At 47.4% G+C, this 14536-nt stretch overlaps 1 protein-coding gene across 1 annotated transcript in view; it reads left to right on the forward strand.

The window, feature by feature from the left end:
* Positions 1-14536, forward strand: part of DDX31 (DEAD-box helicase 31) — an 83954-nt gene that overhangs the window by 37269 nt on the left and 32149 nt on the right. Inside the window, exons 15-17 of the mRNA XM_075560580.1 lie at positions 1050-1100; positions 2690-2829; positions 8113-8194. Of these exons, the coding sequence (XP_075416695.1) occupies positions 1050-1100; positions 2690-2829; positions 8113-8194 (273 nt within the window). The remainder of the gene's footprint in view (positions 1-1049; positions 1101-2689; positions 2830-8112; positions 8195-14536) is intronic.

Raw genomic sequence — 14536 nt, forward strand, 5'->3', positions numbered from 1 at the left:
GTGTATCTAACTCTAGTCATACCATTCCCCTTATAGACCTACTGTTTGACTGCAAATTGAGTCTTATAGATGCGTTCGTCCCGGATTGGAAGGGTAACCACAGCCCATCCTCCCTGAGATTCCACCAATCTTTGCCTGACCAGTAAGCCTGGCCCTTAGGATTCTGAGTGTTGTTCCAAGTCTTCCCCGCACTCCATCCAGGACCTTTTAACACTCCTTTCAGAGTAGTTGGCAGTGGTAGCTGGGCATCATTCTTTTGACCTTGGGGTCACGGAAACTGATGTTTGCTCACCTCTTTGGTGCACTGGACCAGGTGTGGCCATCGGGTCTTTCTTCAATGCTCTTCACTCTTCTTGCCTCCAGACGAGGCGAGACCAATGTTCGCTCCACAGATAGACGGCTGCCATGAGCTTTGGAGGCCCCAGTTGTTCCTCTCCATAGTAGGACGTGCAGCGCTGTCTTTATGGACTCCGTCCCCTGAGCTGCTTGTCCTGAGCCCCCATGCTCTGAACTCATTGAAGGGTCAACTTTTAGAAATACTCGGAAAAAAAAAAAATAAAAGAAAGAAAGACTCGAGGCCATGTGCTGTTATTTGTTTGTCTTAAGACATTGCTGTTAGGCCGGGGATTGGGAGTGATAAAGCATGAATTTATTCATTGGGCAGTTTATGTAAAAGTAATGAAGTGCCAGAAATGTTCAAAATGCTTAGTGACACAACTTGTAGTTATTGTTCAAGTTTTCTAAAGAGAAGATATTCCTAAGTCTGGGCTCTGCTAACCTGTGGGTTCGGTCTTGCAGCAACAGATTATGACTACCTGCCTCATCAATGGCGTCTGTCGTCCTTTTCCCTAACTCACAGTTTCAATCACAAAGGGACTTTAGCTGGTCCATGAACCCCTCAAATTGTATGCATAATTGCATGTAAATCTGTGTGTGCTAGGAGAGCAAATGAGGAGGTAAATCTTACAGTTTTCATTAGATTGCCAAAGGATCTGTGATCCAAAAAGGTCTAGAAACTCAATCCTAAATGTATTCTTTCCCTTTTGAAGGATGTTGCAGCTCGGGGCTTAGATCTCCCTCAAGTCACGTGGATTGTTCAGGTAACTTTTAAGTTGTTAAAGTACATGATCATGAGTAGATGCTTGGGCTTTAAGTAGAATAATTACTATCACCTGCTTGGGGGTTGCCCTAGTAACCAGGCAGTAACCAGCCTCATCGGCACGATTCTCCTGGCGTCCTGCCTTTGCCTAGCTCACCTCAGCACCACGGCACAGCAGCCAGACTCTGTAAGCGAGTAAGAGGGATGGCAGGCTGTCCTGCTCCCAGACTCATGCATGTCACACAGGAAAGGTGCCACAATCTGTAAATAATGGGAATTGCCTAGGCTCTGGAAGGTCATTGATTCCAGGAAGAGATGGCTCAGCTGTCCTGAGAGCTGTGTCCGAGTACATTGACCTGCAGGGAGCAATTAAGCTCCTGATAGCATCTTACACATACCTGCGCCCTCTTCTAGACACTTTGCCAGAGGGTGCAGGTGTTAGCACTAGTCTCGTGGTTTTAGCTTTGCTTTTTATTTTCATTAGTCTGCTGAATGGCATTTCTAGGCCCCTTCAGTGTGGGGGCCAAAGGGACACATGCCCTGTCCTGATTTATTCACATTGTAATGGCACTGCATACCTGTCACTGGCTTTGGTTGTTTTGTTTTACATTCTGATCTGCCCATCACACATGTTTACTTTTGTAACTCGAGGCATTGTTCATATCTTCCTGCTGATCAAGGAGCAAATTAAAGATGGATAACAGGCCTACCATGTCCAACTTTCTTATATTGTGGCTATTGATAAGTCTCATATGCCTTGGATCTCAGCACGTTTATCTTTGTCCTCTGGTCTTTGGTTTATGTAGCAGCAAGGAAAAAAGAAGAAATACGTCTTAGGGGGCTTCAAAAAGTTTATTGAGGAAATGGAACTAAAAATTAATGGGACTTTCTTACAGACTTCTTGAAGCCCTCTTATATATGTTCATTTTGCTCTAATGATGAGGTTATTGTATAAATACAATAGAATGCTTTGCACAGTTCATTCTGCTGAGAGGGTGGGGATAGGGGACTGCCCTTCTCCTGGATCCAGGCAGGAATCCCCAACTGCATTGCACCTCAGTTCATTGAGGACTTTAAGTCATAGCAGATAGGTGGTAGGGACTAAACTGGGACTCCATGTACACACACACACGCGTGCATTTTCTTCCTGGTACTGCCCAGGCTCTTCTCTTGCCTCATTCCTACCACTTTGTCTACCAAGGAAGTAGGCCAAGGTCATATGGGCATCCTGGAGAAACTTAGGCCCCCCCCCCTACCTTTTGATCTATGCCCAGTCCCCACGGTGAAAGGATGCAACTAGAAAGTGAAGAGACCTGTGGAGAAGTCAAATTAAAAAGGAGTTATTGGGATAAGAAGATGTCTCGTTTACCTGAAAATTGGCCACTGTTCATGTTTGCATGTCAGAGCCTTGCTATTTCCAATGATGCCAGGAGTTTAGGGTTGAGTGACTTCTTGTGATTATCTTAGGGTAACCATAGCACTCGGGTTTAATTCTTGGGCTACCTGGAGGCAGGTGAGCGGGGTATTGCACTTCCAATTAATGGCAGTCCCTTGATCTGTGAATGCCTTCATTTGTGTTACCCCTTTTAGTACAATGCGCCGTCCTCACCTGCAGAGTACATCCACCGGATCGGAAGAACCGCCCGGATTGGCTGCCATGGGAGCAGCCTGCTCGTTTTGGCTCCTTCGGAGGCAGAATATGTCAACTCGTTGGCTTCTCACAAAATCAAGTGAGTCAGAAACCTGAACGGAGTTTCAGCTGATCTCACCTAATTAACTTTCTGTCGCTCTTTACAGCGGATGGGCCTTGTAAGCGCAGGAAGAACCGTTAACCCTTGTGATCCCTAAATGAGTCCCAGAATAGCCAGTGGCAAGAACTAAAACCCTTACTGCCATCAGCACATGACAGCTTTCATTGCATTGCAGACGACCAGAACGATCGGTTGCACTTGCTTGATCCCTTTGAGACAGCTCTCTGTTTCGTTTCTCTGACTGCAGATTGCCTATGCCCAACCTTCACGAAACCTCTTCTTTAATTCACAGGTTTCCTGCCTTGCAATTAATGTTTTATATCTTTGAAGTTCACTTCTCTTCTAAAAGAGTAAGGCTTATTTAACTCATCACACACAAATAAACCTAAGAGACAAATGCCTTCAGGGTCAACAAAAGACGTGCTTCCCGGCCACCGTTTTGTATGTCCACAGCCAGATGGCCGCCGCTAATAGTCCCCTCAGTCCAGTCTGGGTCAGCAGACTGAGATGAGTGCCCTGGGAGTGCGCAGAAGCCTAGCCAGGGCCTTCCATCACACTGGGCCTCATGGAAGAAAGACAGAAGAAGCACCCCTAGACAGCTGCCTCCTTTCCTGCCAGGAGTAAGCAGACAGCTCCAGCAGCTAGGGCACGGGTTCTGGTCCTGGGCTTCCACAGGCATGCTGCTGTCCTAAACCACAGGGCTGGGAAATACATTGGAGCTGACGTCCACACTGCAGTGTCCAGGAGATGGTCTGGAGACCTGGTCTGGGAGAGCCCACCACACGTAGCAGCCACCACTTAGAGCTGCGGTTCTCAGCCTGTGGGTCAAACGACCCTTTCACAGGGATTGCCCGATTCACCACAGTAGCAAACTGACAGTTAAGAAGTAGCAATGAAAATAATTTTATGGTTTGGGGGGTTACCACCACATGAGGAACTGTATTAGGAAGGTTGAGAACCACTGCCTTAGAGGACCCACATGTGGCAGTCCCCACCGTCGTGCTTCCCACGTTCCCACCTGCACAACAGTCACCCCTCAGCCTGAGCAAGGTGCTTTCAGGGTGGCTGGTGTGAACACGGGAGGACTGGGGCTCATTCTGAAAATGTGCTTGATGTCCCTCAGTGAGGCAGTTGACAATATCGGGCAGCTAAAACCAAGATAGTGAGTTTGGCTTTTTTTTTAATAATCTGTTTCAGGAAGCTGTGTGTATTTGATCTTAGCTGTGGAAGAAGTCTCATGTAGGTCAGTAACTCAGGCACTCTTCACCAAGAGTTTTGGTGCCAGTTGTACTCTGTGATCCAGGAGGCTGGAGGGAACTGACAGTTGTGTCCGGGCCAGCGTCCGGCCAGGAAGGTGTGCCACGAAATCTGGTGGAACTAGGAGGAGGGCCTTTGGGATAGAGAACCCTTGTTCTTTTTTCTTCCGGACCCTGCTCCCTCTGACTTTAAGCCCATCCCAATTCGGTTACTTTTTTCTCTATCACAGAGGGATTTGTATACATTTGAAAACCTTTCCAGGATTTTATTTGTCCTCCCACAAGATACTAGTTCGTCAGTGCTCCTTAGCAGTTTACCATTCTACAGCTCCTCCTCCTGCTCCTGCTCCTCCCGCTCCTCCTCCTCTGTTCAAGACCTACAAGTCCACACCCACGTTCAGCCTGCAGCCGCCTCCCTGCTCCTTGGGGTTGCATGATTGCCTCAAAAGACCGAGCGCCCTCAGGAAGTCGCACAAGGGTTCTCTAACGCCACAGCCCACGTGCCTCCATCAGCCTCTCCTTCCTTATGTTCTCTTTAATAAACCCATGTAGGTCAATTTCCAAGAAAGGCTCAAAAATATAAACCGGAAATTGCAGAGGGGAAATGATAATCCACAGGAAGACTAGACTATTAGCAAGCTAAAGGTGTTTTTCTTTCTTTTTTTTAGATCATTTTATTGGGGGCTCTTACAGCTCTTGTTACAATAAATACATCAGTTGTATCCAACATATTAGTACATATATTCCATCATTCTTTTCTAGACATTTACTTTACATTGAGCCCTGGGGATCAGATCCTCTTTTTTTGTTTCTTTTTCCCCTCCCTAGCCCCCTCCCCCCAACCCTCATGGACCCTGGATAGAGTATAATTGTTCATTATTTTCAAATTTTACACAGAACCCTATCTCCCTTCTCCTCTGGTTTCTGTTCTTCCCCCTGGACGGGGGTGTGTGGTTATGTGCCATTCATTGCAATCAGTGCCCTCCTCACTCCCCACCTCTCCTCCCCCTTCCCCTACCCTTTTGGTATCTCTATTCCTGTTCCTCTTCCTGGGTTCCATGTCTCAAGACCGGGTAATGGGCATGAGAAGACTCACAACAAACAGTAAACAGACAGACAGAAATGCATTGAGGAGAATGGAGAGGGGTTGGAGCGGAGACCCAAAGCCCAGCTCATCTATGGACAGTGGAGCACCCCACCTCAGAGGGGTCGCATGGAGGGGGTGAGTCAGTTGGTGCAGTAGAGCACTAACGGATCATGCAATATACCTCTGATCCTTTGAGGCCTCCTCACCCCCACTGTCATGACCCCAGTGCCGCTTCCCACTCAGGACTGGACGGGAGCACATGCACAGGTATAGGCCAGAGAGAAAACTCAGCTCAAAGGTGGTTGTTCAGTGTGAGCAGTAAGATCGTCTCTGGTGATCCTTGTCACCTGGAAGAACAGTGTGACATTCAACGTGGTGTCCACGTTACAAAGAAGGAGACAGTACAGTGTGCATTGTGTCAGGCTTGGAGCTAAAAGGGGTAAAGCTTGGGGAAGGACTGAGGAAAAGGTGCGCTCTCTCGGGTGGAGATTGGGAAAGGAGGTGGAAGAGCAATCCGTAAAGTAAGTAGAGCATTGTCTCCGAGTTGATTCTTCCTTCCTTGTGTCCTGAAAAATCTGCTTTTGAAGCAGCACCTTCTTCCTCGGCCACTGACCACTTCTCTGAGCGAGCTGTGATCAACTTAGAGAAGCTTCAGTGCTCCCGTGAACTCTCTCTCAGTATGAGCTGCGTCTCCCGTGCTCTGTTTGCGGACAGGCTGTTTGTAGAACACCCACTCACAGACTGGCTTTGACTCCAGGCCCCCAAAATGGAAAGCAGCCTGGAAATCTAAGAAGAACCTGTTGTAATGTGTGCACTGGAAAGCAGCAGGCTTGAATATTTTTGCAGTCCAAAAGGTCCACTTCGGATATTGTGTGTGTGTTGTGTGCAGAAGGCCACGTGAGCCCGGCAGCAGGGTGCCGAGATGGCTGATGAATTGCAGAGAAGATGCAGAGGCGGGCGAGGCTTTCGGCAGCAAGGGTCATCACCACAAATTGCTGCCTGCCCTCCTCGTACCCGGAGCGCTGGGGACCAACCCTGACAATTTAATTTAGCAGGTGCCCTGTCCACAGCCTCAGAACTTTTCTGCCTCCCTGTGACTTCTTTAGATTTGCCACCTTCGTACCACTTTTCTACTTCCCCTTTAAATATGTTTCTACTGCGAGTCATCATTGGTTTATTAAAACGTAAATGCTTCATCAGAATGTGCGTTTCTTAGATCAGGCAAATGACAGTTCCCTGAGTTTGTTTATTTATCCATCTCTTCATTGAACTCGGGGGTGATACAGATCTGATGACAGAACCATAAATAATCACTAGATTTACTTTATTTCTCAGAAGAAAAGATTTCTTAGAAACAAGAAGGTGGCCTTTTAAGACCGAAAATGACTCTGCTTCTCTCTTGGCTCCTGTCCACTTTCAGCTGATGACCTCCCAACCCTTCCTGGTGGTCCCAAGCCGGCACCATGCCCTGGGTGAAATGCCAACGCTTCTGTGTGTTTTCAGAAACGGCCTCTCGCTGACAGTGTTGTTTTTTATATCCCTAACTGACTGGCATTCTCCATCTTGCTTGCCTTTCCACTTCAAGATTTGACTTCCCGTTCTTAGCTTTCTTGCACACTGTTTTCCCCAAAGAAGAAAATGTCCCCAACAGAGGCAACTCGTGGAGAGAAAGAACACGGGAGGGTCTGGGCTGTGCTCCCCCTCCTCCAGCTTCCCGGGTAGAAATAAGAGGCCACCTCAATAGCCAGCACATTTCTCTCTCATATGAAAAATAGATGTTCCACGGAGCCAGGCGCCGCTCCCTCTGACTCCCCCCTTTCAGCACGTCCTCTGCCTTCTCTGTGCGACTCTTCCCGCTATAACAAGATCCCCCACATCCATAGGGCTGGGAGCTGGCAGCAGCAAGAGAGAACGTGGAGGGGTGGGGGTGGGGGGCTCTGGGAAGAGATGACACATTTCAGGGGAAGCGCTGTCAAAGCCTTGACATGTTCATTCATAGCTTTGTCAGACTAACCTTTGGGGGGAGAGGGGGAGAAGTGTCTTCTCCCACATAAGAGGTTGCCATATTCATGTTTTAATTTGCTGTTACATTTTCAAAAAAACAACATATAAAAAAATCATTTATCATTTTATGATCTGTTTTCTCCCCCAAGAAAGCCCCTTCCCTTTCCCCTTCTGCCTGAGAAGTGTGTTTTCTGCAGCTCGTACTTGCTCCTCCGTCTCTGAGACGTGCGTTCCCCGTTGGAGCACTGTGACCTCCCAGGCAGTTGGATGAAAGGTGGACGGTTCTGTTCTCGCTCCCGACGGCTCCTGCCCGTCAACGGCAGCCTGGAGTCCGGGTCTCAGCAGTGTGCACAGAGCTCTAGATCCCCGTGGGGGCACTTGGTCCTCAGCAAGCCTTCATGGTGATGAGGCCAAGAGTAGGGGCCGGAAAGCGGAGGCTCTGGCCACTGGTTATTAGAACTTTCTCTGCGTTGTTTGCCCCACAGTGGGGGGAGGGTCTGCAGTAGCTATTCCTCCCCCCCACACCCCCCTTTTTTTTTGTACTCTAAAGCAGCAGTTGTGTGTTGTGTTTTTCCATGTCATCAACTTTGGCTATCACTTAGTAGCTCACTAAGCAGGTCTGCATATTTTGGGTGTAAGATTTAGTAAGCAATAATGACATGTTCCCGGTGGAAAATGCTAAACATTGCCTATTTGAAACTCATTCGAAGGAAGGACAGGTTCAAGAGTCATGGCCCTGCCAAGGTTCCCCTTCTTTCCAAATCCTCAGGGAGAGGATTGAGAAAGGGTTTCATTCCCAGTGAGGTGTGGCTCTATACTTCCTGCATGCCTAGCTCAGCAGTAAGCCAGTTGTGTGTCCAGATTTGGGGTGTTTTTGAAAGAATGAAAATTTGACCTTGATATGCTCTTTTACAGTGTTTCTGAGATGAAGATGGAAGATATTTTGTCCGTCTTGCTGAGGGATGATTGTTTTCCTGAGAAGCGATGGGCCAACCAGGTAGGTTTTGTTTTTTATGGTGCTTGCTGCCCACTGCGAGACTCATTTCTTAGAGAAGCAGAGATTTGGGGTTTAGGCTAGTTATTTCCTGCATGAGGCAAAACCTCTATTCTAAGGGCCATGAAAATAGGATGAGGAAATCTTGATTGTGTTTTTTTTCTTTCTCATTTTGTCCTTCTGAATATGTTTATTGGTCTCATCCAGCTAATGGGCTGTAGTCCACTCTGGAAGCCAGCCACAGGGCAGCAGGCCTCCCAGGAGGGAGATGAAGGCCAGAATGAGGGTGGGTGCAGCGTTGCATGGTCAAGCCCAGTGGTGTCTCTCCAGGGTACCAACAAGGACAACAGACTATAGTTATTCATCCACAATGGAATGGGAAAAACAAACATCTCTGTGTCGGATACTGAGTTCATCCATTTTTTAAGCTGTGTGTGTGTGTGTGTGAGAGAGAGAGAGGGGGGGGGTAAAGTTTGGATCATTGGGAAGGAAACGCTGTTCCCCATGCAGTTCCCTATGGCACTCCTGAGCACTTGTGGACAGTCCTGACGTCCTTTCCTGCTCCTTTTCCCTGGCTGCACCCGTGCCGAGCAATAATGTCCCCTGCCTCAGTGTCTTACCGATGTATGACAGGTGCTTCCTGTGTACAGTATTGCTAAATGTAATTCTACCTATTGAAATACTAATTATTTGCCTAACTTAACATTCATCTGCTGATGGCTGAGGGCAGATCGGGAAAATCAGAGCCAAGATGTTGGACTTTGGAGTTTCTTTTTGCTTTAGTTTTTGTCTGTGTTTGGACCACTCATCTCATCTCCCCGAAGCGGGACCAGGTTGACTGACTCTCATAAAGGTGCTCGTGTTCCAAGAGGGCCACGGGAAAGAGCACAGGGCTGGCCTCGGACTGGCTCTGCACATTGTAAGACGGACACCCTTCCACCCTCACAGCAACCGTGCGAGCAAGGAGGTAGTGTTGCCCCAATGTACAGACGAGAAACCTGGGGCTTAGGTTAAGAGGCTCTCACACGGCTTACTCATAATCCTTAACGCTGGCATTTGAATTAGTCCGTCTTCACTTCCAAGGATATGTATTACCTACAATATCAATATGGCTCCACTAGTATTAGCGAAGAACATGGAATTCATTGTTTGTAAGTTAGGTCATTTCAAATGGTGTTTGGCTTAGGAATTCGAGATAAAACATGGGCAGCTACAGGCACTGTACCAGAGATCCCTGCCAACAAAGGTACTTAGGGCTCACCTAATCAACAACTTACTCTCTTTTTTTTCCCACCAGCTTATTCTAAGTGGCATTTCAGACCATGGGTCGTCTCTTAGTAGAAGTTTGTTGACCAGTAACCAAACGAACTCACTGGACATGGCACACTGCTGTTCTTCTGAAACTAGTGTGAATGTTAGCCTGAATTCTAGAAGACACAGTCTTCTAACAGTATTTCCGACACTGCTAACTAGCATAGGCAGGGGCTGTCCTCACTGAGGTCAATTACTAATGAGGTCAATTAAAGAGTCCCTCTTTATTACCAAAGCCCTCTGGCCTTGAATTGAGTCACTGAGTTGACTCCTAGGAACAGTATCTGCACGGTGTGCCTGAAGCTGTACGTTTTTACAGGAGCAAATGGCCTTCTTTTTCTCCTGAGGCTCAAGCAGTGGGTTTGAACCACCAACATCGTGGTTAGTAATCCAATCCTTACCTGACGCTGCACCTCCCACTAGGGATTATTTTTCCAAATTGTCCCTACAGAGAGTTAACCTGGCTCCAGAAAAGCCATACAGCGCCAGTGGGGAGCCCCTGGAGAACGATGGGAGGAAGCAGTGTAGTTAAGAACACAGGTCTGAGGGTCACGTTCCTGACCTGCCATACCTGAGCCACGTGACTGTGAGTCAGTGGTGATCTCCCTAAGCCCAGTTCCTTCCAAGTGTAAAAAGGAGACTGGAGGACTGGGTGAGAAATAGCCCAAAAGCCCCAAGTGCATGGCATGATACTGAAGGTTGTTATTTTTTTAATCATCATGCAGTGATATCATCTGGTAGCAGGTGTGGAATTAGAGCCCATCCTCAGTGACGTGAAGTCCAGTCCTGATTTGCTAAAACATAATCATTGGAACATATGCACCTGCCTTCTGCCCAGGAATTAGAACAAGCAGTGAAAATACAACATGAGATGTTAAAAGTTTGACCAGTTCTAGTCTTGGCTGTGACTGTGTCGGGGACTAGCTGTGCTGTCAGTTTGTATCCTTTCTCTCCAGGGGGTTGATCACTGAGCGCATCTGCACATCCCCCGGGAAGCTGTAGAAGGGCGTCCCACCCTCGTGAAGGACATTTCCCCAAAGAAGGAATGGAGCAGCTGCATCTCCCTCTGCTCTGACAGGAAGGAGCCATTAGCGCGCGTGTGTGTGTGCCTACACACACACATACACACACACAACCTTTTTTTTTCCTTTCTCACATCTGCCCTTCTCTGGCCTTGCAGAATCAGTTCTCCTTAAACTTTGCCCTGGCTTGAGGCCAGCCTTGGTGGCTTCTTGAGACTTGTAAGGAGTGGTTCTAAGGTCATGGCTGAAGAGTCCTATTCCAAAGTCTGGTAGGCATGGATCTGACTCCTTGCTACACTAGTAGTAGCTCTTTGACCTTGGGCATCTGATCATCTCTCTAGTCGGAGTTTTCTCATCTGTAGAATGAGGCAGACAGTCTACCTTGGAGGTCACATTGAGGTTTAAGGAAACTGAGGCAGAAAGTGCTCAGCAGAGTTTGGGCAAAGTCAGTTTTTGTCTCATCATAGCCCCAAGCTCATGACTTGGTGGACTTGATGCCCAGGAAGGATTTGAATGTTTCTGGTGCTTTTAAAGTTTGGAGTGGGGCCGTTGGGTGGGGGGAATCCTCACCTACATTAAAACAGCTGGTTGCCTTACAAAACAAAATCAGTCATACAGGTGCAGGTTCTAGGTCTTGCAGTTAAAGAATTGGTTTATGTGATGAAATGTAATGTTCATTCAAAGGAAAAGCTTAAACTGAATTGACTACATTACTAATTGACTATATGACATGACGGCAGCCTCTGGAGTATTTCATGTGTGTGATCCATGTGAATAGGGGAGGAATGAAGTAGCTCCTAGACACAACTTGTAATTCCATTTTGCATAAGCAATACTGTAGGTCGTAATAGCTGTACTCAGGGTGGGCCATACGCACTAAGGCTAGGCAGGTAAGTGTGGGCTCAGTAGTCAAGCCCCTTGCACACAGAGCCAGAAACCTCATGATAATGGCCACCTCCTTCACCCAGCTCGATTGAAGTCCACTGTAAATGTCCCTTTGGCACACACATTTTTAGGCTCCTGTGAACAGTAAAGAAAGTGAGTCACTCATCTGTAAAATGTATATTTCATATTTAGGTATATAAAATTTATATAGCTGCGTCTGGGTATGTGAATGCTCGCCCGCCTACAAAGAGAATAAATTTGATCTCTCAACCTGACTGGGAAGCACTCAGAAAGTTCTGGGACCATGGAGCTATCACTCAGCTTGGCAATACAGTGATTATAACAAAACCCTTTCACTTAGTTTTAAAATACCTGGGAAGCTGGCAGTATCAAGGCCCACGTTTCTTAACACACACACACACACACACACACACACACACCACCCCCCTCACCACCACCACCCCTGCTAAAACTTTTCCAAGGAAACTAGTTTGGCAGCCCCCCCTGTTGCTTTAACCTCTTGCTCCTTGATGAGGTGTGCGTCTGTCATCTTCACAGTAGATACGCACACTCAAGCACCCACCAACGTGTGTTTTTTCCACACGTGTTGGTTTGTCTTGTGATGCATGCCTGTAAACTTTTCCTAACAAAAACAAAAACCATTCTGGCATTGTGAGCTGTGAAAGAAGATCAGGAGACCCTGGCCCCGTCCTCTTTGATTGTCTGTTCCCGCCAAGATCAGTCGGCCCTTACTGATCGAGGACTGTCGGGTGCTTATAGAAAGGTGGAAATGTAATTTTCTAAACTACCCGTGGTCCGTGGGTTGCAAGGTAGCTTCATTACAGCGGCTTCGGTGTGTCGAGGAGCGTGGGAGGGCCCATCCTGCCGGGTACCCATGTGCCTGCAGGGGTTTGACCCGCGCTCATTATGGGAGGATTGTGCTGTCTGGGCTGGAGATGGTGGGGTATAGCTCTGCCCCGCTATGTTCAGTTTAAATTTAGACAGCCCTCCCCAGAAGACAACGGGGGGAAAACCTCATTCACTCTCAAGAGGAGCAATTTTAAAATAAAGTATTTCTGGAAGTGAGGGTGGGGAGAAGGGAGGAGTACGAAATGCTTTTTCCTAAATAGAGTATGTTTTCTGCCATTAACTTTTTCCTATATTGTACTAAAACTGACCTCATCATTTTAAACATGTGAACTGAACTGAGTTTTCTCACTCCCAACCCCCCCCCTTTTGCTTGTATACCCACTCACATTATATATGTGTTCGTATATGTAATTTCTCTTTTTTTTTTTTTGGTTGGGAAGAAAAGATACCTCATTTTGAAACCTAAAGGGGGGAATAAGAAAAGCCCTTTGTAATATATTGCCATATTATCACTAAATCCCCTGACAGTTGTGACACACAGGCAAGTCACCTGTCACTTAAGCTTGAGGTCTCTTTAATTTTCTCCTGGAATTCGCACCAGGCTGTCTTTAATTTGAGGCCTTTATTGGAATTCTGAAACCTCTCTGCCTCCCTGGCTCTCAGATCTATTCTGAGTGCTGTTACAGAATGTATACAATAACCAACAGAGGGTTTGGAGAGGGCTGGAGCTCTGTTTATTTAACACTCTGGAGGGATTTTTGTGCTTATTCCGTCCTGGATGCCCGGCTTTCAATATCGCTTTGACAACCATTCTGCCCTTCTCATTAATTTTAAACAGTTAAAACACAGGAAAAAGAGGAAAAAGTTTTCATTATTAAAGTGCTTTACTTTTTAATAACAGAGGATTCTGTCCGCCAGGGGAAAGGGCATCCTCGCTAATTTCACATTCATATTGAAAAAAAACCACCAGGAAGGTGACAGTCGCGCCGCTGAGGTGGCTTAACGAAAGGAGGGCGCTGAAAGGGAGGGGGAAAAGTTTGCATTTCACATCAGTTAAGAGGGTAAAAAAAGATCCTTGTTAATGACAATAGCAAATGTCCACTTTCGTAACCCAGCTCCGGAGTGACTTTCCTCTCGCCATTTGAGCGGATAAAAACCCTTAGGGGGGACCATGTACTGTGAAATGAGCGAGGCTGTCATCCACCAAACAGGTAGCAGCAGTGATTTGACTAAACTAAAAACATCTGCAGGTTGTTAAGTCTCTATTAATGCAGAGATGAACATCGATCCAGAGGATGGGGCTTTTCTTCCCAATCCTTTGTTCTTCCTCTGGGGGCCTGAAAAGTGAGAGGCGCTCTCGGCTGAGGTTAGACCCAGTTAGCCAGAGACAAGCACCAGCCCCGGGCCCTGCAGAGGTTAAAAGGGGCATGAACTGGATCGCACCCCTGCCTTTCCCAGTGCCCAGTATGGGGGTGGGTAACAATGCCCACCACTCAGGTGATCCCTGCCTCTGGGCTGCACATGAGCCCCATCAGGTTGAAGAAACTGCCCTTTGGCTCTCACCTTTCCTTGGGAACATCCACATTTGTTATAAGATGCACTCATTTTCCGTGGGGATGTGAAGAAAGAGAGCCGTTTCTCTATGACTGTTAAAGAGGGTGAAAAATCATTTTCTATTCACAGTGTCTCCTCTGTAGAGCCCTGGCTGCTAACCAAAAGGTCTCCTGTTTATACCAGTGTTACTGCCCCCCTGGGGGTGCTGGTATGATCGGGGGGGGGGGGAGGTTGCAAAAGCAGATACCTATACTTTATCATGCATTATAGGCTGCACTACAAAAGTTTTTAATTGGGGGGTGGGGGGACACTGAGTCTTTTTTTTTTTTTCCTGAAAAGGGGGAAGGAGTTCAAATAAGTTTGGGAGCCTGTGGTTTAAACCAATCAGCCGCTCTGCAGTACGTTGTGGCATTGACTTCCGTAAAGACTACCACCTTAGGGACCCACCGGGCACTTCTCTGCCCAACAGGCTTGCTAGGGATCAGAAGTGACCCAATGGCAGCAGGTTTAGTTTGGTTTGGTTGTTTCTGTTTTGGTTTTGATTTTCGGGTCTTTCGGTACATATAACTGTTGTTGATCATAGGCTCCCAAACACCGTAACCCAGAGTCAGGTGTTGGTATCTTCTTTTGCAGTCCCTCTGGACCACTCCAGCATCCCCTCACCACCAGGGGGCGGGGGGCGGTGTTGCCCACTTTGGCAAAC

Source organism: Tenrec ecaudatus, chromosome 10 (assembly GCF_050624435.1).
Source record: "Tenrec ecaudatus isolate mTenEca1 chromosome 10, mTenEca1.hap1, whole genome shotgun sequence".
Taxonomy (NCBI): Eukaryota; Metazoa; Chordata; class Mammalia; order Afrosoricida; family Tenrecidae; genus Tenrec; species Tenrec ecaudatus.